The sequence below is a fragment of the Sciurus carolinensis genome, chromosome 7, assembly GCF_902686445.1.
Source record: "Sciurus carolinensis chromosome 7, mSciCar1.2, whole genome shotgun sequence".
Taxonomy (NCBI): domain Eukaryota; kingdom Metazoa; phylum Chordata; class Mammalia; order Rodentia; family Sciuridae; genus Sciurus; species Sciurus carolinensis.
Window position 1 is genome coordinate 108,614,293 of NC_062219.1, and position 22,079 is coordinate 108,636,371.

General features: G+C 41.1%; 1 protein-coding gene across 1 annotated transcript in view; it reads right to left on the reverse strand.

Moving 5' to 3' along the window:
• Positions 1-742: 742 nt before the first annotated feature.
• Adgrf2 (adhesion G protein-coupled receptor F2) overlaps positions 743-22,079 on the reverse strand; it is a 38,387-nt gene continuing 17,050 nt past the window's right edge. Inside the window, exons 2-10 of the mRNA XM_047557167.1 lie at positions 21,572-21,672; positions 19,261-19,303; positions 18,382-18,533; positions 16,753-16,986; positions 14,459-15,820; positions 10,085-10,126; positions 6,740-6,799; positions 4,282-4,357; positions 743-3,144 (exon numbers count right to left, since the gene is read on the reverse strand). Of these exons, the coding sequence (XP_047413123.1) occupies positions 4,310-4,357; positions 6,740-6,799; positions 10,085-10,126; positions 14,459-15,820; positions 16,753-16,986; positions 18,382-18,533; positions 19,261-19,303; positions 21,572-21,643 (2,013 nt within the window). The 5' untranslated portion in view covers positions 21,644-21,672 and the 3' untranslated portion in view covers positions 743-3,144; positions 4,282-4,309. The remainder of the gene's footprint in view (positions 3,145-4,281; positions 4,358-6,739; positions 6,800-10,084; positions 10,127-14,458; positions 15,821-16,752; positions 16,987-18,381; positions 18,534-19,260; positions 19,304-21,571; positions 21,673-22,079) is intronic.

A 22,079-nucleotide genomic window follows, 5' to 3' on the forward strand; every position in this document is an offset into this window, starting at 1 on the left:
TTGTTGGTCCTGCCATTCCTCATCTTTATCTCAGATGATGACATGAGGCTCTGTGTTGCACCTACTGCACTGGTAAGTGGGAGGGTGATAAAATGCAAGGTTGTGCCACTAGTGCTGATGATCTTAAAAAGCTTCCATTGCTTTTTTGCCTATACTGATGTTGAACTTGGAGAAAAATGGCTGATTTTTTTGCAGCCAGAAATTTACTCTGCACCATCTTGGAAAATGTTGAGGAACTGCATAGAATGGGTAAACTCCTGATGCCCCTTAACTGTTGACACATTCAGTGTCCTGCGCATCTCACAAAGGGGGTGACTTTTAGATGATTAGATCAGTAACTTGTAATCTAATCTCTATCTTCACATCAGAGAGATTTATTTATTTACTTATTTATTGAATGAATAAATGAATGAATGAATGATGGGGAACAGGAGTTCTTATTGAGCTTCTACCTGACTATAGGTAATTCAGACCTAGAACTTGTAGTCTGCACTTGTGGGAAACCTCACTTGATATAACTTCAGACTGCGTAGCCAGTTTGAATTGTTCTTCTCGTTACCAAATAGCTTCATACATCCTAATTCTGGTCTCTTTTATTTACAGGTCTTCCTTCACCCAAAGTTCTGTTGTAAACCTGCCTTTAGATTATTATTGGCAATAAGGAGAAATAAATAAGAGGCAATTCTATTACACATTTTACAGTAATGATGGTCAAGGAGGCAATGTTTATTGAAATGGGTCAGATTTATTTAGGTCACTAGTTAATTACCAGGTCATTTGGGATTTAGAAAAACCAGTATCAAATAGTTGTGTAATCAAAGGAGTTTATTGAACATATTTACTGAACATATTTCTATATACAAAGCACCTTCCTCTGCTCTAAGAGCATGTAAAAGTAGGTACCACAGTGAGCAACAAGATTTATAGTCTTATCTGGGAAAGAAAATGTGTGCACATAAAGGACTGAAAGTAAACAAACAATAGAACACAATATATACCACTGCAAGGCAAATGGCAAAAATTTTAAATCATATAAAACATAGAGAGGGAGGATCAGCATTTCTGTTTGGACCAATCATGGAAGACTTCTCAGAAAAGAAAAAAGTGAAGCAGAGCTCAGACAGGGACAGGGCTTAGAATTCTGTGACACACACTTTTCTTTCCAAGGCAGGGAACCATATATCATGACCAGAGTAGCACTGGATAAAAGTAGTAAACTCAGCAGATTTGTTGGCTGATACCCCTACCATTGAACAGACCAATTTGAATCCTTACTTCTTATTTAGCAGTCAATCAACTAGTTCCCATGAGGGTATCTACATTTAAATTCATGCAAAGAGCAGGGCTGTATATTTGTTTGTGTTGTGTGTGCTTTTATGTGTGTACATATGCACAGGCACTCTAAAAAAATCTAACATTTAATGAACCTAACTTTTAATGAGCAATTATTATTTACCAAATACTGTTCTAAGTACCTGCATTGCGCATTTAATCTTTACAGTAATCCTCTGAGGTAGGCTCTATTATCTTCAATTTATAGAAGAGAAAACTAATCTAAGGAATGTAAATGACTTGCCCAAGGATGGCCATATATTAAGTGCTCTACCCATTGGTCTGCCTTAGGCAGTGTTAGCACCAATTCTTCCTTGGGCCACCTGACCACATTACTCCCTTTGTGAGGTGTAAGCAGGATATTGCATATGTCCCTGTCAAGGGTCATCAGGAGTCAACCTATCCCATGCAGTTCCTTGACATTTTCCAAGATGGTGCATGGTAGTTTGGGGCTGCAGAAGAGTGAGCACAACTTCTTCACAGGGTTGCTCTTAGCACCCATGGACCTTTCTTGGTTAATGATGAACATGATGGGGTATTTCTCCCACCATCCTATCTCCAGGAGTGAGTACACCATAGTGTTTTCATACCAGCTGTGACTGCTCAACGCACAGTACAAACAACAGAACAATCCCTCCTTCTGCCCCCATGCTCAGAGTCCTCATCTGTAAAATGAAACAATTAGACTTAGTCTTTCCTAAGGTCCATCCTGATTTACAATCGTCCAATTATTTGGCTTCATGAGATTCCGCCTTCATCTGAATATATTGACTCTGGATAAGTGGCATTTCTTTATGCCTCAATCTATGCACTGAGAAAAACCAGGACTATGCCTATCCCACCTCCTTCTTTTGAGGAGACCCTCCAGGTATAATGCTAAAAGGAAAATTCAAACCACTTTCTGGCTTCATTTGAGAGGGATGCTATTGTTGTCTCAATATGAGCAGTGCCTCTTGAAAGATAATTCTTTCTCCAGGTTGATGCATTTTTTTTTCTCTACCTTCTGATCGATCTCTTTATTATATCATTGCTTTCTTAAATTTGTCACTTAGAAGAAGATTCCTTGGAGAAAAAACAGAGAGAGAATTACTCGAGCACAAAGTGAGCCTCAGTTTCCCATTTCTAATGGGACATCAGTAACACTGGTTTCTTTGTGGGATAATTGGGGACCATCCACTGCCCCTTGCCCTTGTCCCCTGGTCTTCTCCTGTGACAGCTACCAGTGTGCTTACTTTGTAAAGGGGCTTCAACCTACAGCATTGTTCTCTATCAGGTAACACCTGGTTTGAAGGTTGAATTTGTTTACATACAAAGTTAAGAAAATTAGCAGTTCTGTCCTTGAAATATGATACTTCCTCTTCCCCATTTCAGGCTTCAAACACACAGTGTTGGTGACAGAAAGTGTGGCAGAAAGTCCTTCAGTGGCTACCTGGTCTTGGAGAGAAAGTCAAGAACTAGGAGTTCCCAGACTTGGGCTTCTACCTCTGGCTCAAATCCTGCTTAACTGTGCTCACAACTCCAGACTCCTGTCTCTTTAACTTGAAATAGGCATTTTTTTTTTTCTGATTTAAAACTCTATGATTTTACTTGGCTTATGGACAAAGAAGTCATATCTATCTATATATATGGTTCCTGGGCAAGACATATTTAGTAGCACAGAACAACTCAGAGAAGGGACTTCCATCCTCTGTACACTTCACTCCCTCCTCCGACAGCCCCATGGCACGAGGCTTCCTTCATTCTCCCTGGTGGCAAGAAGACAGGAACAAGCACATTTCTTCTTTGGGCTCTGCCATTCCTGGAATGAACGACCTTATCAAGAACAGAAAATTACAGTTTTAATATACGTGTAGTAAAACCCAAAGGTTTCACAACAGTCCCATTATAAACTTACTCTTTCTTGAACCTTTGGGTAAATTGCCCTTGGCAGATAGAGTTTCTTCTCTTTAGGTTGTTCCAGAATGCAGGGAACATGTTTGTTCTATTGCCTGTAAGTGTTGAGTTCCACTTCCTATCTTTTTCTGGCTGAACCGCTTCCTTGAAAGAACAACTTCTCTTGGAAAGACCCATTTCTCTACACAAGGCCCTGGGCACTGCTGAAAGTCCAAAGGCTGTGGAGCCTGGAGTGAGGGGTGGGAGGCTCCCTCTGCAGACCTGAATTCCTCTGCCTCCATCTCTGCTTCTGTCAGTCACTCTGTGTGCGTCCCTGTCTGTGTAGAGTCATTCCCTCGGCCTCATTCTGTGTGTCTGAGTGTCCCTATGCACCGCTCAGCCTCTCTCTGTATCCCCCTTTCTCTGTGACTCTTCTGTCTATCTGTCTCTCTCTCTTCTCTTCAGGACACAGGATTGGAACAGTGTGCCTACACATGTATTGAGATGGCTCTCTTCCAACCCTGAACCACCGTGTGCCTCTGTCTAGATGTCTCTGAGTTTGTTTCCCCCTGTGGTTCCTTTCTCCGACTCTTTCTATTTTTCTGTCCATTTTTCAGACACTACCTCAAGTGTAAACAAACTTTCACATTACCCCCAGGGCCTCTCACAAAGAGGATTCATCATCATTTCTTGATCTTTTAAGACAAGAAAAAAGAGAGAGGTGACAATGGGAAATTTGGGGATATTGCTGATATGATTTATGATGTCCTGGAATGGGAAACTAGGGGACAGATGGAGGAGAGGGAGCAATTAAGCAGAGCAGGCACCTGTGCTTAGTGCTCTAATTCACAAGCCTTCTCAGACATGCCTGACAGTTTTGCAGGGATGGCAAAAATTTCAGTAGCTCAAGAACTGGAAATCTGAATGAATTTCTAACTCTAGCAAAGCAAGAATAGATTATATGGGCGAATCCCTCTAATCAAGAAAAAAATCAGTTCTAATTACAATCAAATTATCATTTTTGAAAGAAGTGTCACACATGACACATGCATGGAGACTCTCTGGCTTTGTACTCACCTCCCGAGTTAGGGATGCATATGGTTTGTTAGCTTGGCCCTTTGGTGGGTTGACAAGAGAATTCAGAAGAAAGGTCCTATGAAGACAAAGTGAAATTGTGCTTATCATTATTAGTTCTTTTGCAATTATCACAGTAATTCAAAGCACATGAGGAATTGTGATCCACAGAGATTTATTTATCCTTTAATTTCACCCCTTCTCCTCTCTATAGAACCACTAACAACACAGAAACAGGCATCAGCCTGGATGGTCCTCCTCCTCTCTGGCCAGTCCTGGATCCTCCTCCTGAAAGAGTCCCTAGCGTGGGGTAGAGGGGAGGGATGCAGTGCAGTGGCATAAAGAGAAACACTACAATGGTCCTCGGACCCCAAGCACCCCTTCTCATCTGCTCTGCTGAAATCCTCAACATTAAAGTCATTCCCTTCTGATGTGCATGTGTGGAAAATATCTTTTAGGTATGTTTTAGGTTCATGTTGCTTAAGAGAAGTAACACACTCATGCACGAGTAGATTCACTATCACGTTAACATAGACTAATTCATTATGTTAGTTCTAATATTACTACAGATGAGCACATTTAATATCCTGGGTGTAGGGTTCTGTGACTGCTCCTGTCCAGGCAAGTACTACCGAGGGTGAATTAAATCTAGATGTAAAAGATTGCTACCTACAAATCAGAGACTGACAAAGCTGGAAAGGAGAACAGATGATATGCCTACTTCCATCCTCTGAGCAGGGTGATCAAGCTAATAATCAGCTAGTGAGCAGAATGCAGGCAGAATTTCAAGAAGTGAGCAGAAAAGTACCTAGTACTTAGACGAGTGGATCTTAACCCCAACTGTGCATTAGACTTACTGCAGAGCTCAAAGACATGCTTAGTTAGGCCCTACACCCAAATGTTTCTGATTTAATTTTTCTTGAGTGAGGCCTGGAATATGTTATGTTTTTTAAAGTTCCCTGGTGCTTCTAATGTGCAGCTGGCATTGAAAAACCACTGACACAGTCCATTGACAACTGACAATAAAGTACTGAGCATCATTTGGACTTATTCATGTAAAGACCAAAGAGAAATGGACAAGATGAAGCTTTTTCTTTTGTCACTGAAGGGCAGACTTTCCCTTTGGCGGTCTGAATGGACCAATAATGAAAACACATAAGAATAGAAGCAGTGCTAACCTAGAAGCAATTGAGACACTGCCCCAACAGTGCCATGACAGAGGACAGGCGAAAGTGGGGGATACCTAAATCAGGTGCACTGGTGGGAAGCAGCATTTACGAAGCTAGGATTCTTTCAGACGGTTTTTGATGAATGCTCCTCAGTCTTGACCGTACATTAGAATCACCTGGGGAACTTTCAAAACAAACCCAAGGCACACTGCAGACCCATCTAGGAGTGTGACCTAGTACCCCCATTTTTGAATCTTCCCAGTTGATTCTCATGTGTATCTGAGGTTGAAAACCACTGATGTAGATAATTATTAGTGTCAATTCTTAGTAAATTTGGACCTTTTTTTCTCTTTTTTTAGCTGGAAGGAATGTAAAGAAGCAATCTCCCAGGTATGGAAACCAAGGACTAAGAACAAGATCAAAGCTTAGGTAAAAGTAAGGATAAATGGAATAAGAAAAGAAATGGAAGAAAAAGGAGAGAAGATAAGAAGGGAACTAAAGAAATCAAAGGAAAGAGAATTGAAAGGCAAGGGACTTGGGGAAAGGCAATGCTGTCCCCAAGGCCACAGGAGCACAGTCCCAGAATGACCTGTCACCCACCATGTGCCAATCTCCTGTAGTACCAACCCTTCACGGGTGATGTTGGTCCTTTCAGATGGGCCTGGGAAACTCTAGGTCACCTTCTCTCTTGTTGCTGGGTCTATTTCTTTTAGGTCAGTCTTGAAACCCTTTTTGCTGCCATTTAGAAATTTCTAGGTTTTCGCTCACTCAGAACAACTTTGCTTAACAATAATGTTTTCTAAGTTATTAGAACAGAACGCATGTTAAAAGGCATGTCATAGTCCATCCTACCACATAAAGATGACTGAAGCTTCTCTACAATAGTCCTGAAGGAGCCCCCAGCCTACTTAACTCCAGTAACTGGCAACAGGCCCTTCATGAAAACCAAGCTCTCAGGACGTTCTCTGTGTGGGATCAGAATATACCTCCCTGAAATTTTCACACCGCAGATGTGGTGCAAATGACTGGTAGAGAACCAGTGAGCTCGTGGGATCTGATTTCTCAGCTCCCCTCATTTCTCTCTTTCATCCTGTGCTCTTTCACATCTTCAATACCTGCCACCTTGTCTCTCTCCTCTAAGGGCATTTAAGCTTACTTTTATTTCTCTGCATGTAATTCTCATACTCAGAAAGAAGATGAACAGCACAAACAGGCACCCGCTCGGGGAAAAGGCACATCACAGAGTGTGGCAGAGCTAGTTCAGCAAGGCAAAAATGCACAGGAAGCTTTACCTCTGATATTCTGGTGATCCATTTCACAGAGTTCACTCGACCCTTTAAGGCTTCTCTTATCTGAATATTTAACAAAAGGAGTTAAGAATTAAAAGGTTATATGAAGTTAATACATGCACCTGAACCTTGAAAATATTGTGACAAGGCAGTGTTACCAGCCAGGTCCTATTGGTAGAACACAGAAGGATCAGTACCCTGGTGGAGTGGTCTGGGAAGGAATGGAGACCTGGCAGGGAGACCAGAGAGGAGCAGCTGGCTTAGGAGACTCATGTCCAGGAACTTAAGCATGGACCCAATGGCTAAGAAGTGCAGTTGGCCACAAGCTTGAGGATTTCAGACATAAGTGGTGTTATTTTATTTATTTTACTTTACTTTTGGAACTCTTGTTAATCACTTCCACAGTTTGTCAATTATTCCAACCATTTCTAGAAGAAAGAGGAAAGTACTCTACAACATAGCTACAATCCATGCAACCAAGGAAATGAGAACAATAAATAACAATTCTATTTGGTTTTATAACTTTAAAGTGCTTTTCACAGTTGTCATCTTGTTTTACCAGGAAAAACAATCCTACAGGATAGATATTATAATCCCTATTCTACAACTGAGGAAAATCAGTCTCCAAGATTGACATCCAAAGCTTTCCAGCTACTAAGAGAAGCAACGAGAACTTGAATTCACAACCCCTACCTCCACATCATCCTGTCCTCTCCTGTTGAATATGGTTTCTCTTATTTCCTCTGCCTTTTCCTTCTACTGTGCAAAATGTTACTCACTTTTCAAGGCTCTGTATAAGTTCTGTCTTCACAATTAATATATGCCAAAGTCCTCCAGCTCAGGGTGACTTTACTCTTCCCTGAAAAGGCAGTATTCCTTGTCACACCCAAGGTCCAATGAGGGGTCAGGGGCCAGTGCACCAAGGGTCCGCTGGAATTTGTGAAGATATATTGGAACTTCTACTTACATTTTTTGTTGTCATTCTTTTTTAATTCCGTGTTTCATGATGCACTTAATTCATACTTTATAAATTAATAGTAAGCACATATGGGGATACATGCTTACTGTTTTTGACTGACTACAACTTGTTTTTGTTTTTGTTTTGGTACCAGGGATTGAACCCAGAAGAGCCCTTAAACACTGAGCCACATCCCCAGTCTTTTTTTTTTTTTTAATCTATTTAGAGACAGTCTCACTGAGTTGCTTAGGGCCTCACTAAGTTGCTGAGCCTGGCTTTGAACTCTCAATCCTCCTGCCTCAGCCTCCCAAGCTGCTGGGATTATAGGCATGAGCCACCGCACCCAGATAACTACTATTTGGGTTTTTTTTTGTGACTACTAGAATATATAGTTTTTCATCTGTCAATCATGTAGGTTTCTGTGATGCTTTTGAGTATTTACCTTTTGAGGAACTGGAATTTATAGCATTAAGGACTCCCCAAGTGCACAAAGCTAGTACAGATTCTGCTTGAATGACGATGGCATTGTATCCCCATAAACATGTTTCAGTCAGTTCTCTGTCACTATGACCAAAATACCCAACAAGAACAACTTAGGGGAGGGAAAATTTCTTTGGGACTCACTGTTTCAGAGGTTCAGTCTACAGTGAGCTGAGTTCACTACTTTGCATCAAAGATAAGGCCTTTGCATCATGACCAAGGGCCTTTTGGAGGAAAGCTGCTTGATTCCTGGTGGGGTCAGAAAGCAGAGAGGGCCACCAGGAAGAACAACCCTTCCAGGGCATTTCCCTAGTGACCCACCTCCTCCAGGCATACCCACCTCCTGGGATTCAAACTGGGTTACAGCTTTCACAATCCAATCATTTTACCTCTGAATATTCCTACCTTAACACAGATGCTTTGGGTGAAGGGGGACACTTCATAACCAAACCATAACAAAACCCATTGTAAGTTGAATATCCTAAGTTAAACTTAATCCGCTTAGCCTTCTGAACACCATAGCTTAGCAACACAGTGGAGTATCAGCTGTTTACCATTGCAGCTCCTAGCGTACTGGGACTTGCCACAACCCAGCTCGGTGAGATAGTATCACACTGCACATTTCCATCCCAGGAAAAGATCAGAATTCAAAATTTGAAATAAAGTTTCTTCTGAATGCATTTCACTTTTGCACCATCATAAATTGAAAATTTCATAAATTGAAACTTTGTTAAGTTGGGAACCACTGGGTACATAGAAATATCAAGATGAATATACTTTGACTTCTGAGTAATTTTTACTAGGTTGATATGATATCCTTATAAAACAATGAAAGGACCAATGTGAATATTCTCTTTCACAAACCTTTGATATCAACCTAATAATAGAATAGCATCCACAGTTTTTAAAAAGCTACAACTCTGCAGTGAAGATGAGTTTTGTTTTTGTTGTTGTTATTTTTGTTGGCATATCTAACCTGGTATTGTCCCTTTTTACTTTGTAAATTAATCTATTTTAATTGGTAGAAGGTGTTTGTATCTATATCTTGGAGGGTTGTTTGCTATTCCAAGAGGCAGCACAGTATAAGGGAAAGAGAGCAACCTCAGAAGCCTCAGCACACATCTGAGGTGTCATTTGTTTAACCTTTATTTGTTCTCACCACTTACAACCTATCAACACTCATCTCTGTTTGGAGAATTCCCTTCCTTTAGTCCACTGCTCCTCAAGTTAGAAGCCAGGAATTTATTCCTCCAACCAATTCTGCAGCCGAAGTGTAGTTCCATGACCTAAGTTCAAACCATCAGCCCCCTCAATGCAAAAAACCAGGTAACACCAGGCCCCAACAGGCTGGGTTGGAGGTGATCCCACACACAGTGGTAGTAGCAACTCTAGTTTAAGCATTCACTGCCTAACACTGGCCTGCTGAACTGCACTATCTGTACCCAGACAAAGGGAAGGGACAATGGATCCCTCATGAACAGCTCTGTGCTGTGCATTGGAGACAATTCCTACAGTAAAGCCTCCAAGCCAAGGATTGATCCTCCCAAAGACAGTTTCAAGAGATTGAATAAAGCCCTTTTCTGCCCCTATAGATCATGGGGGGTTTCTATAGGGTTCTGAGCAAGCTACTTAATCACTCTGAGTCTATTTCCCTATCTGTAAAATTGAAAATTGTAATACCCAAGTTCATTTTAAGGATTAGAACTAATGTGTCTAAAACACTTATCCCCTAAAGAGCTCAAAAGGTAGTAGACGTCACCTTCATTAGAAGGAACAACAAGACTCTCCTCATGTGTCTCTACACATGACTGAGGTGAAAGACTTTCAGTGGACTTTACAAGTGAGCATCTCAGGGCCAAGTACTGTTAATGCAGGGAAAAAAAAAAAAAAAAAGAACTTATATACAGTACCTTCGGGTCCAGGATTGTTCCAAACACCAGGATGAAGAAACCCTGTGAAAGACAAAAAAGGGAAGAGGAGTCATTTGCAAATTGATAACAATAACAAATACAAGCATTTATCATTCCACCACTATTTTGGTAAAAAGAGATCTTTTAATTTCCTATTTTAAGATCCTAATTTTCTCTTTTAAGACACTGTGAATTCTCAGGAAACCAAACAGAACAAGTTCCCGGCTTTACACAGGAATATTTAAGGGCTTTGTTTTGAAGTGAGCAAAATAAAAGTGTTTATCATTTAGCAGAATTTGTTCTTACAGAAATATAATGTTCCAAGAGAGTCCTGGGAATGTTAAGCAATGGTCAGCAGCCTTGCAGTCCCTCAACAAAAAGTAATGAAAGGAACTTCCACAGCAAAGAGCAAAAAGAGGTGTGCTCAGCTTCCCAGACACTCTCAACCTCCTTCTCCCAGCCACAGCAAATAATATTATAAAACTTGCAAAGAAAAAAATCAAACATATGCATCCTCAGAAAAATTAATGTCATAAACACATTGACTTTCTAAACATATTACAGCTTGCCAAATAAGATGCTATAGAGGGAATTGATTGGTTCTTCTATCTCTTATCATCCATACAAGAGAAGGATCCCATAAAATGAAAAGCAGACTGTTCCTATTCAGTGTTAGCCCGTCTGAGTTTCTTACTTTTTTCATGACATATTGGCACAAAACCATGCTGAAGGAAGGAAGGACAGGGAGTAGTCCCATTTTTCAGATAAGGAAAATAAAGCTCAGAGATTCCACTTTCAATTAGTAATAGCAATGTCCATTAGGAAAAAAAAAATTCTTGAATGTTCAATTACTTAAACTATAGGTCAAAAAGGGAAGTGAGATGATTACCTTGTATTTAGGCCTCCTTATGAAGTTGCCTCAGTTTCATAAGTGAATGTAAATGTAGCCAGAAGCCTGTTAAGGCTCATGGGTTTAACATAACTGGCACCATAAGAACCTTACAACCAGATCCATGGGTGAGAACAACAACCAACTTACTGCTAACAGTTTGACAAAAATCCGCTTGAGAGATAGAGGACTTTGCAGGAACAGGTATACAACCACACAGCTCATTCACTCCCCAAACATATATATACCTTTCCATCCAGCCTACCCAACAAACATTCAACAGCTTGCTCCACACATACCTTTTATCAGATTGCTCTTTTTTTGTAACTCCTGGTCTACAAGATAATTATTGAAACCTGTCATTTCTTCTACTAAGAAAATGTCATATGTGGCATGGTCCACTAAATTACAAAGTGTTATTCTTATAAAGATGCTTGGGACAAATACTTGTCAGCCTGGTTTTGGTGTCAGGAATGCATTTGAAATCAGGATCAAAATGAGGTTGGCCCAGAAATTAAAATTTTTAAAGCTCTGGAAACCACAATTCTAGTACAGTTCTGCCACAAAATCTGCATTCTTCAGTTAAAGAAACTTAGTTCTCCTCTTAAGAAGTTTTTCTCCTAACAAGATTTTAAATTCCTTGGAATTGACCTATTTATATTTGTATCTGCAACATGTAGCACAATGATTGGCACAAAATAAATACTCAATAAGTATGGTGTCCCTGTATTGAGTACATGTTTAATAACTTTATGATGCACTCTACCCCTATATAGTCATAAATATGTTAAGGAAAGCTTCAATTAAAATCACTTTTCATTGGTTTGTGCCCCTTGGGGAAGGTTACCTAAAATATCATTGAGAAGATTTAGTCAAAAGATTAGCCATAAAGTTTAATATCTGATGGAGAAGGAACAAGAGAATATACCTTTGAAGAATTCACCAGCAGCATCTTTGCATTTCTTTTAGTGGATAAACCACAATTTGAGCAAGTAAATCCCAAGGTGTTTCCCCAGATTTTAATAAGAGTGCTTTATTTTATTTTTTTCCTATCAAGACAGCTATCAGGGGTCCCCAAACCTCACCCAGCCCACAATCACTCTCCATAAATAACAGGAGAGATGCCAACCAGAAGTTACTATAGACCACTAAGGTAGCAGCTGACTGCATAGCACACCATAGTAGAGGGGATGGTTGAGCGTTAAGCCAATGGAGATACTCCCACAGGGTTGGGACCAGGAAATCTTCGGAAGGGTCTTTCTCCTACATGTTCTGGGCCTCCCAACATGTTTCAGAATCTCTATCCTGCTCTGTCAGCCCCAGCCACCCTTTGTATCTTCTCACCCTCAGACTTGCCTCCCTGCTTCTTCCCACCCAGCTTTCTGTGTCTCCTGCCTCAGTGGATTCATTTTTGACTCCTTTCCCTCTCGTCCTTCACTAAGCATCCCAAGGATGTCTTGACCCAATGCTATGCAGGTAATTAACTATCAACTCTTCTAAGCTGTAGCATTTGCCCTTCTCTATGGTTTTAAATGCTCCCACTAGGGCTAATTAAATCTAACACTGCAACATGACTGAACATGAAGGCAGGAAGAAATGGGCAGTAGCACGTTACTCTACAGTATTTCTACCATATGGATATAGCATACCTGAATCAAGAGCATAGTAAAATGTAGACAAATGATGAGGAAGTGATTCGTTTTGAAGTATGACCTCTGTTTTTAATTGATTTCATGGTAAGTCTATACATTTTAATTTTTACTGAGGACTGTGTTTATATCCAGCTCTCACAATTCCTGAAAATATATCAGTTTCCATGAGCCAGGACAGCCAGCTCCAGCACAGCACTGCCGTCTGCTCTCCCCTGTGTCTGGCCCTCACCCACACCCTGCTCTCAGCTCTCCCCTGACTTCTAACACAGCCCCAACCTGCTCCTGGCCCAGAGGCAAGGCAGAAACTGAATGGATATTTCAATTGATCCTAGTATGGTAGGTAAAAGTGCTCACAGCCTAGTCCAGAGGAAAAGTCACAGGTGAGATGGCCCCAACGGAGACAAGAAAAGGAAACTGCTCTGGAGTGAGACTTGAGCTAAGGTCTCATGGAAGATAGGTGTGGGATATGCTGAACTGAGACTTGGGAAAACTGGGTTTTCACCTCAGTGCTATTTATGACTAGTTTTTTAAACATGTATCAGGAACTGATAATTACTAACTGATAATTACATTTACTATACAAAACTAGAGTACAATTAATAGTTTCCATAGAAATGTGCAGCATTGGCTGTTGTTAATAATGTTCTCAAAAGCATCAAAGTATTTTTTTTGTAAAATGAAATCATTTATATTTAAATTTTGAAGGAGAAAAATGAGTCTGTATTTGACCTAAAAGCTCTATTATTAATTAAGTGAAACATTTGAAAAAAATCTTGCAGGTCACCACATACATTTAGAAAAAAAAAGAATATTTTAGAGGCATTTAGAGTTTCAAAAGCTTTCCTTTCAATTATTTGCTATCTACATAATTAATATTCAATATAAAAACTTTGGCTCATTGATACACCCTAGAAGAAAAACATGTGGAAAACAAAATTCTAATCAAGAAGGAAATTATTAAATATGGAGTACTATGCAGTCATTAAAGAGACATATGTATAACCTGATAAAATTCTAAGGTGCATTTTAAAATATTTTTTAGTTGTAGTTGGACACAATATCTTTATTTTATTTGTTTATTTTTATGTGGTGCTGGGGATCAAACCCAGTGCTCATGTATGCTAGGCAAACGCTCTACCACTGAGCTAAAACCCGAGCCCCTCTGAGGTGCAGTTTTAAGTGAGGAACCAAACTTTGTAGGACAATATACATTATGTTTGAACCCCTATATTGTGTAAAATATTTTTATTAGCACAGAAAATTTATCAAGGATACACATGAACTGTGAACATTGTTAATTCATACAAGATATGAGAGAAGAGAAACAATTTTTAATGCCACTCAATATAATACACCTTGTTAAAATAAGATTGTTTTCAATGGCAACTAAAAATTCTAAGTGGCAGAAAATACATGTAAAATTTAATACCTCCAGTTATATACCCTGAATTTTGGAAGAGGTATTATTGTTCACTTTTTCAACAATAACAAGTCAGCCTATTAGAAGCCTGCTTGTGATAGTACTTTGAGGCTTTCCCAATCATGATTTTATTTCATTTTCCAAATGCCCCTATGAAGAGGGCAATATTATATCCATTTTATGTTTGAGGAAAATATGCTTGAAAAAGTTAAGTAAATATTACAAGATCTTGTTAAACATTAGTAAATAAGAGGGTGAAAATTCAAATGCAGGCCTTTCTGGAACAAAGACTAATTTTTTTACTTGATATGCTTTCCTTGTCTTTTATATAATCTGATGCCACAGGGTCCTGATCACAAAACTTCTTCACATATTCTCTGACTTCATTCTTGAGCAGCATCATCTGGACTTACCTGGAATGCATTGAGCAGGGAGAAGATGACGTGGAAGGCCAGGGAGCTGTCATCGATGACTGTGGCTATTCCGAATCCCCACGTCAGACCCAGCAGTGGTGTAAGGATGGCGATGTTCTTACTGATTCTCACAATGGCTCTCACTTCCTGGAACATGGAACTGCCAATGGCAGCTCGCTGGGTCTTGGTGATGACCAGTGTGACTGTGATCAGGTTGACTATCACAATGGCCAGAGCTGGGACCACAAAGGCCAGGAGGGCTTTGGTGGTGTCCCAGTTAAGCCAGCAGGCCTCTGGCCGTAGGTAGCCTTTGCCAGGCTCAGTGACAGCAACCGTAATAACAGCGATGACCAAAGGGCACCCATAGCCCACTGAAAAGAGAGATGCCACCAGGACTGATTTGGGCAGCGTATGGAAAACAATCAGAATTCCATAGAGGATGAGGAGTGCCTTGGCAAGCATCCAGAAAAACACAGAAAGGTAAAAGAAATGAACAAAAAATGTTGCCGCCACACACTCATTGTAGTGTGCGGTTGGACCACTGAGGAAGGAAGCCACAATGAACCACACATCAGCCATCAGTAAGGTGGCTGCAATGTTAGCGACACACACGTGCCGTAAGTAGGAGATCTCCGTCTTCGTCACTTGACCCCACACCAAGGCTTCAATGGACAAGCAAAGGATCAAGCTGAGAATTGAAATGCCCAGGCCTACATATGTGATGTAAATCAGAATTGGGCTCTCCAAGGTCTGGGGTGACATAAGAATTGAGAAAGAGGTAAACAACTTGCTTGGCCAACATTGGCAAACAGCTTGCTGGGAGTTTTCTTGAATCGTTTTACAGGCCTGCTGGTCCCATCTGCTCTCCAGGGAGTGCCAGCCAACACACTGTGTCTTCCTTTCCTCTGACTTGCTGATCTTTTCGAAAATCAGTGAAATTCTTTTAAGTTCTTTGGGCAAAATGACAGACAGAACAAGGCCATTTGCAGTGACATTTTCCAAAAGACTGGCTTCCAGGATGGCCCCAAGAGTTGGAAACGCAATGCTGATGATTTGAGAAGGGGAAGGCACCTTCTTAAGTTCTTCTTGAGTAATCAACACCTGCCCAATGACTTCATTGCTGGTGTCATTAACTTTCATGGAAAAAGTGAAATTCTTTCCTGAGTTGTCTCCAGATATGGTGGTACCCACGGTATGAATGAAGGCGTCTGATATGTCGATGGGATGTTTATTTACAAAGAGCTTTCTTGCAAAGGAATTGACTGAGTGAAGCAGAACACAGCTGCTGTTTCTGTCAGGAATGAAAGTCCAGTTTGAAATGCTTTTGCTGTTAAGAATGTGGTTGGCCATGGCGCTGTAACTCTGCCAGTGAAGAACTGGGATTAGTACTGAGCCATGCTGAAACAGCCTTCAACACATTCAAGATGCACTTTTACAAAGTGTGGTCCTCCCACCAGCAGCACAGGCATCCCCTGAGAACTTCTTAGAGACAGGGAATCTCAGATTCCACCCCAGACTTAATAAATCAGAATCAGCACCATAACGAGATCCCCAGGCAATCTGCATGCATGAAGGATAAAGCTACCAGGGAATCGACTGCCGTGCCCACCTCCAACTCCTGCAATGCAGCCGGTTGGACAGCTTTCACATGCTCATTTCTATCATCAATTCCACTTCACAAAAGTTACAATGTGCAAAAACTACAATTTGCTTACTCTGTTACTGTACTCATCATGTGACTAATATCTGTTAAATTCCAACTGTTGCAGGATCCTGTACAGGAACATAGTAAATAGGATAATGACCCCAGAGGCTGAAGTTTCTTTTAAACTACCTTTGGCTTTGAACATCAAAAACAAAAGAAATGGATCTAGTTCTATTCCACATTTCTGCAGAGGATAGGTATGCTATTTTCTTTGCATGCAATTATTTTTTGTTTTCATAACTAGCTCTAACTCACAAATAAAAGTAAGAAAGATCTTTCTCTCCATCAAACCTAAGAATGTTTCTTAGAAGTTTCCAGTAGCCAAAATATACATTGGAAAAGCAGACTCCAGTGTCCACCACAGTCCCAAGTAAAGACAGTCTATAAATGTTTGTTAATTCAATGTGTTATTCATTCATTTATTCATTTTTTCTTCATTGAGAGTTTACTGAGCACTTGCTATGCTGGGACACTAGAAATACTGAGGTGAAAGGGTCTTCAGCCTCCAAGAAGCTCAAACAATACTCCAAGTTGTCTAAATTCCTTTCCCATGTGGACAATGCTCTACTAAATATCCAAGGCCACTCACCTGCATCTTTGCCTCATCAACGTCTGTCAGCAGAGTTGTTGAAATGTTGTGTAAGAGCTGCACAATGACAGCGATGTTTCCTGGTATCCGGGGAGACCGCTGAATGTTTCTAATCACACAAGACAAATCTGTCGGGCACTTTTGCATCAACATATCTGTTATGGTCTCAGACTTTCCAGCATATTCATTTATTCTTATAGTTTCTCCAAATGGTTTAGCTGCATATGAGTCCTCCTAAGGTATGGCCAAAACAAAGAAGTTTTTAATATGTCATGTTTATGTTAAGGGTAAGAGTAATTTTACCAAAATTTAGGATAGACTAATTGTACAATTGCGTATTGCATAATGATTTTCTGTTTTCCATTTCAAAGTCACATCTTGGTAGAACAAATTGACTGATACCAAGGTAAACAAACCCCCTAAAAAATAAAAATCCTAGTGACTACTCCTTAACTCTCTCTTTCAAAATAGTAACTGTCGTCTTTAATATTAGACTTTGGACAGCCTCTGTGTATACATACTGTGTGTGTGTGTGTGTGTGTGTGTGTGTGTGAGAGAGAGAGAGAGAGAGAGAGAGAGAGAGAGAGAGAGAGAGAGAAAGAGAGAGATTAGATTTCTAGTGCAATTTAAGCTTATTTTTACTGTTTCCAAAAGCCAAAGTCTGAGACATGACTATAACTGAACTAGATTGGGTGAAACTAGGACGTGGAGGTAGAAGAATGACTAAAAACAGTGGCAGACAGGATCTCTCACTGAGTCAGGCTCTGGATCAATGCTTTGGTAGAAATGGTAAACTAGGGTCGCTGGGTGACTGCCAGCTTTTTGTGGAGTTTCTTGTAAATAAAATTTCATTGGAACTCAGCTGGCTTATTCACTTAAGTATTGCCTATGGCTGCTTTCACACTACGATGAAGAGCTGTATAGCTAAAACAAACAGAGTATGTGACCCACAGAAACTAAATATTCATGTCTGGCCTTTCACAGAGAAGGTTGTTGACCTTGCTTGAAAGGACCTCCAATCAGCCCTTTCACAGGAAGAAGAGTCTGTGAATCCAAGAGACATGCCTATGCAGAGCCCTCGGCCCTGCTAGAGATGTGTCAATTCCCTACTCAACACTCCAGGTCCACTTCTAAGGCCTGGACAGGCTTCCTGCCCAAGGCTGGATGATGTCAACATTCTAGGGGTGTGAGAGGTGGCTAAGGGGCACCTGTTTTCAGGGTTATAGATGCATGATCTTGGTTGTCCAGAATGGAATCTGGGATGGAAGCAGACAGAATATATTTAGCATTTTTTTAAGATTGAGTTAAAATATTTAAATATTAAAGACATGTGGTGTTGGGTCTGCACCTACATCTTTGCTCAAACTCCCCAGATGTTAGAATTGGGCAGACTCTTGAAGTCTGGTCAGAGACTCGTGGGTGTTATACCAAGGGTGTGAGGAACTGAAGCACAAGCTTTTAGATGCCCAACCTTAGGAGAGTAATGTATTCACAGACAAATGACCTATAACCACCCTGCCTCAGGCTCTTCTTCCCCCTTATTTAAGTCAATATGAATTACTAATTCAAGGCTCCACTTTTTTCATAGAGTCCACAAAAGAATTCATGTTATGAGAGACAGGTTATTACCTCAAAGATGTTGAAGGCATTGAGAGTCCGGCAGGTGTCAGTAACTTTGTACCATTTGTTTTTCCTGCATAAAAACCCCATATTTCCTTCAGTGCCTGGAGGGCAAGTTTGGTTGCAGTGGGAATTATCCATACAGACACCATCACATACACCTGGGAGAACAAAAGTTGCCCATATCAGATAGAAAACTCTGAGCTCTAGCTTGCACTGGGACAGTCACCAAGGTGTCCCTGCAGTGAAGGCACATAAATCCTGTAGATGTCGGGAATCTTTTCTTGGTAAAACAGCAAAATATTAAAATGAATCAGTGGGTATCACACATTTCAGCAACAAAATTTGATTGTGTCTTATAGAATGTTATCCTGAAGTCCAATATATATAAAACAGATACAAGTAGAATTGCCCCAGTTAAATTAAGCAGAAGAGTCCATAACTCAACCCACTGGGTCACTCCTATGTGCCCACAGAAAGCCCTGGGCAACTCCTCAGATTACTAAAGCTCTCCAGATCAGCTCATTTGGAATCCACTGTCCCTGATGTTCCCAGAGAAGCCCTCCAGCTCTGGAACTTTATAGTATGTCACATCATCAGTGAGTTTTCACAGATCCCTTCTAGCCACCACCCTGGTTTGAGCTCACTCAATGCAAAGAATCTGTGACAAAAAAGCCTCAGGCCAGGATGCAGCAGGGGATGCTGGGAGGAAAGAGGAACACACCTGCAGTCAAAGCACAATTTAACCCAGGGAAAAAAACAGAGTCCAAATATGAGCTATCAAGATGTCCCATCTTCTATGCCATGTGACAGAGGACTGAGAATGGCCCTCTGTTACCACATAGGAACATCAACCTTCCGTGTGATTAGGAACTACTGCCAACATACCATGTGTCTGGGCAGGCACCTTCTCCTTGCTTTTGTTGGCAGCCTAGAAAGAAAAATTTAAAGATTCATGTCAAAATCAGTTGTTGATATGCAAACCCAATGGTTCATTTTAGTCACAGATGGATAGCCATGTCCGAATCAGCTGTGAAGTCAGTGTGGCCACGGGAATCTGAGCCGTGAAGTATGGCCCATGACCCCATTTTCCCTTCAGCCCTCCCTCCCCTTGCACTCAGCAGGAGTCCGCTTCTGTCTCCAGTGAGAACGGTCTACACTCTGTCCACAAAATACATTGTGGGCAGAGGTGGATTTGCAGGGAACTTACTTTGTTTATAGGGGCCCCTTTGAATGCTGGGAACACGGAACAGAATATCCTTGAGTTCGCTGATGCAATATGGCTTATTTTATAATCAAGAGAATAAAGCCTTATTACATAAGCAGAATAGTTAAAGTTCTTCCACCACATAAGAATACTAAAATAATAGTCTTACAAATTCTGGAAGACTCTTTAGATCACCCAGTCCAACCCCCTTATTTTACAGATAAGAATACTGAGGCTTTGCTAGATGAGGTGCCCTGCACAAGGCCATGTAGGGAGTTCCTCTCAAAGCTGAGACTAGGACTTTGCTCTCCAATCTCCATAAGGAACAGCTCTTTCCAAAGAGCCAGTCCATGTCCACATGCAAAAGGCAGACTGAATGTGTGGAAGGAGCCATAGGCTTCCCAAGGGGCCCCAAACCCATCCTGATAGGTCCATGTTCTTCAATATACTGTGGGAAATGCAGTAGGAAGTATCCAACGCTAGATGAGACTTGGCCCCCCTCCCTCCAGTGAAGTGACATCATATTAATCAGGAATGTGGGCAGAAAGCCATGGTATGATGCTTGCAAGCAGTTCTGGAAAACCTGTCTTCCTTAAGTGAAGGACCCGATTCACTTTTTCCCAGCCATTTTCCAGAGGATGCCATATGCGACTCCTCTGATCATTTCATTTCTAGGGGGCATCCAGTCTGGGACACTTCAGATGCTGCAGATACCAACAATTCTCAATCTAATACTATAAAAAAGACAGTTGCAAATTGTCAGCCTGCTCAACCCGTTGGGCTGCCTGGGGGCAAGGGCAGGTCAGGAGAGGGCAGCTCTCAACTGCTCAGCACCCAGAAACTTCTATAATAGGGAAAAAAGTTTGAAATGTCCCAGGTGACGTGATCCCAGCAATCAAGAAAAACAAACCAACCTCCCATGCTCTGCCCACACTCTACATTCTCTCTGGTAGAAAACTGTGGATTGAAAATATGGAATTAAGGGGGAAAATAGTACCAGGCTGTGGGGTTGGAGTGCCTCCAGCAGAAAGGCTTCCAAAGGGTCTCTAACTTCTCCTGGGAATATACATTCTGTGTTGGGAGAAGGGGAGTCATGGAAAATATTCCCCTCTATACTGAATAGGGCAAACTATGTAGAAAGTAAATATTATTTGGGAAACTGCTGAAAAGAACTTTGAAAGTCTCCCCTGCTCCTCTCCCAAGAAAACTTACTAAAAAGGAACATATTAAAGTGGAAATAGCAAGAAGCTGAGAATCTGAAGGCAGATGTTCTCTTCTTGGCCCTGTAGCTGAGCAGGGTGCATACTTAATGCAAATTACATCCTACAACACTGGCCTCAATCTCTCCATCTCTAAAGCAAGGGAGTGGATCTTCACCTGTCAATCTCAAATCTGATGCTCAAAATATTTTCCCTCTCTTTCTCTCTCACTCTCTTGCTTTCTCCTTCCACACCTTGTTTTAAATAAGTAACTAATAGGGAAATTAAAATGACCTATGATATGAGAGAAAATATTCCAGAGAAAGGCCCATCCCTGCTATTCACTCAGTTTCCCAAAGAAGACGCAATTGCCATTTTGACTGGGATGATGCACTATGGTGCCAAACCATTTTTAGATCCTGACGACTAAATCCTATTAATAACTCCCAGTCATTGGGGTAATTCCCACCACCCCTACATTTTCAAGAGCCCCTTAGAAAGAGCATCAACTTGATTATAAGCAAGCGAAAGCTTCACTACCTGAGGATATGGAAAGAAGTTTATTACCCTTCATTTCAATCTCATTGGATCTCAGAATATAATGGGGAAAATAATTTGTACTGGCTAAAGTGGGGTTTTGTTAACTGTAGTTCCATTTCTTCTGTCAGGGCTGTCTCTCCATCATCATCCTCTCCTTAGCACTTGGGCTCTTGTGTAACTGAGAACTGACTGATGGATTCTATTGTCCATTTATATTCCCACCCATTTCTTCCACTCTTTCCCCTTTTCTTACCTGGCATAATGTCCTACAGGACTCTGTGGGCAAAAGAAACACCAAACAGAAGAACAGAAGTGTACAAGTCATTGTCTTCCACACAGTTGAATTTCTTGCTTCTATAAAAATAAACAAAAAAGGCAAAGTATCACAAAATGGAAGCTTTCATGGTTCCATGCCACTGTAGACCATCAGCCTATGAGACTGGGCTCTGTCTTCAGTTCCATCTACTCAGAACTCTGCTCCAGATGTGGTGTCCCTGTGGTGTCCCATCAACTTCGTCAGGAGGCTGCAGGTGTAAGTACCAACCCACACAAGGAGGTGCAGGCAATTGCTGAACGATCCCTCACCCTCTGCTGCCAGCTTACAAGTTACACCTAACATGGGAATTCCTCCAAACAAAGCTGCTGCTTACCAGATTTCACCTGGCCTACCAGATATAATAAATAACAGCCTGTGTTCAGACAGCAGGAATGATGGTTCACTCTCCGGGTTCTGCAGGGCTGAGAAACATGTAGGTGGCTAT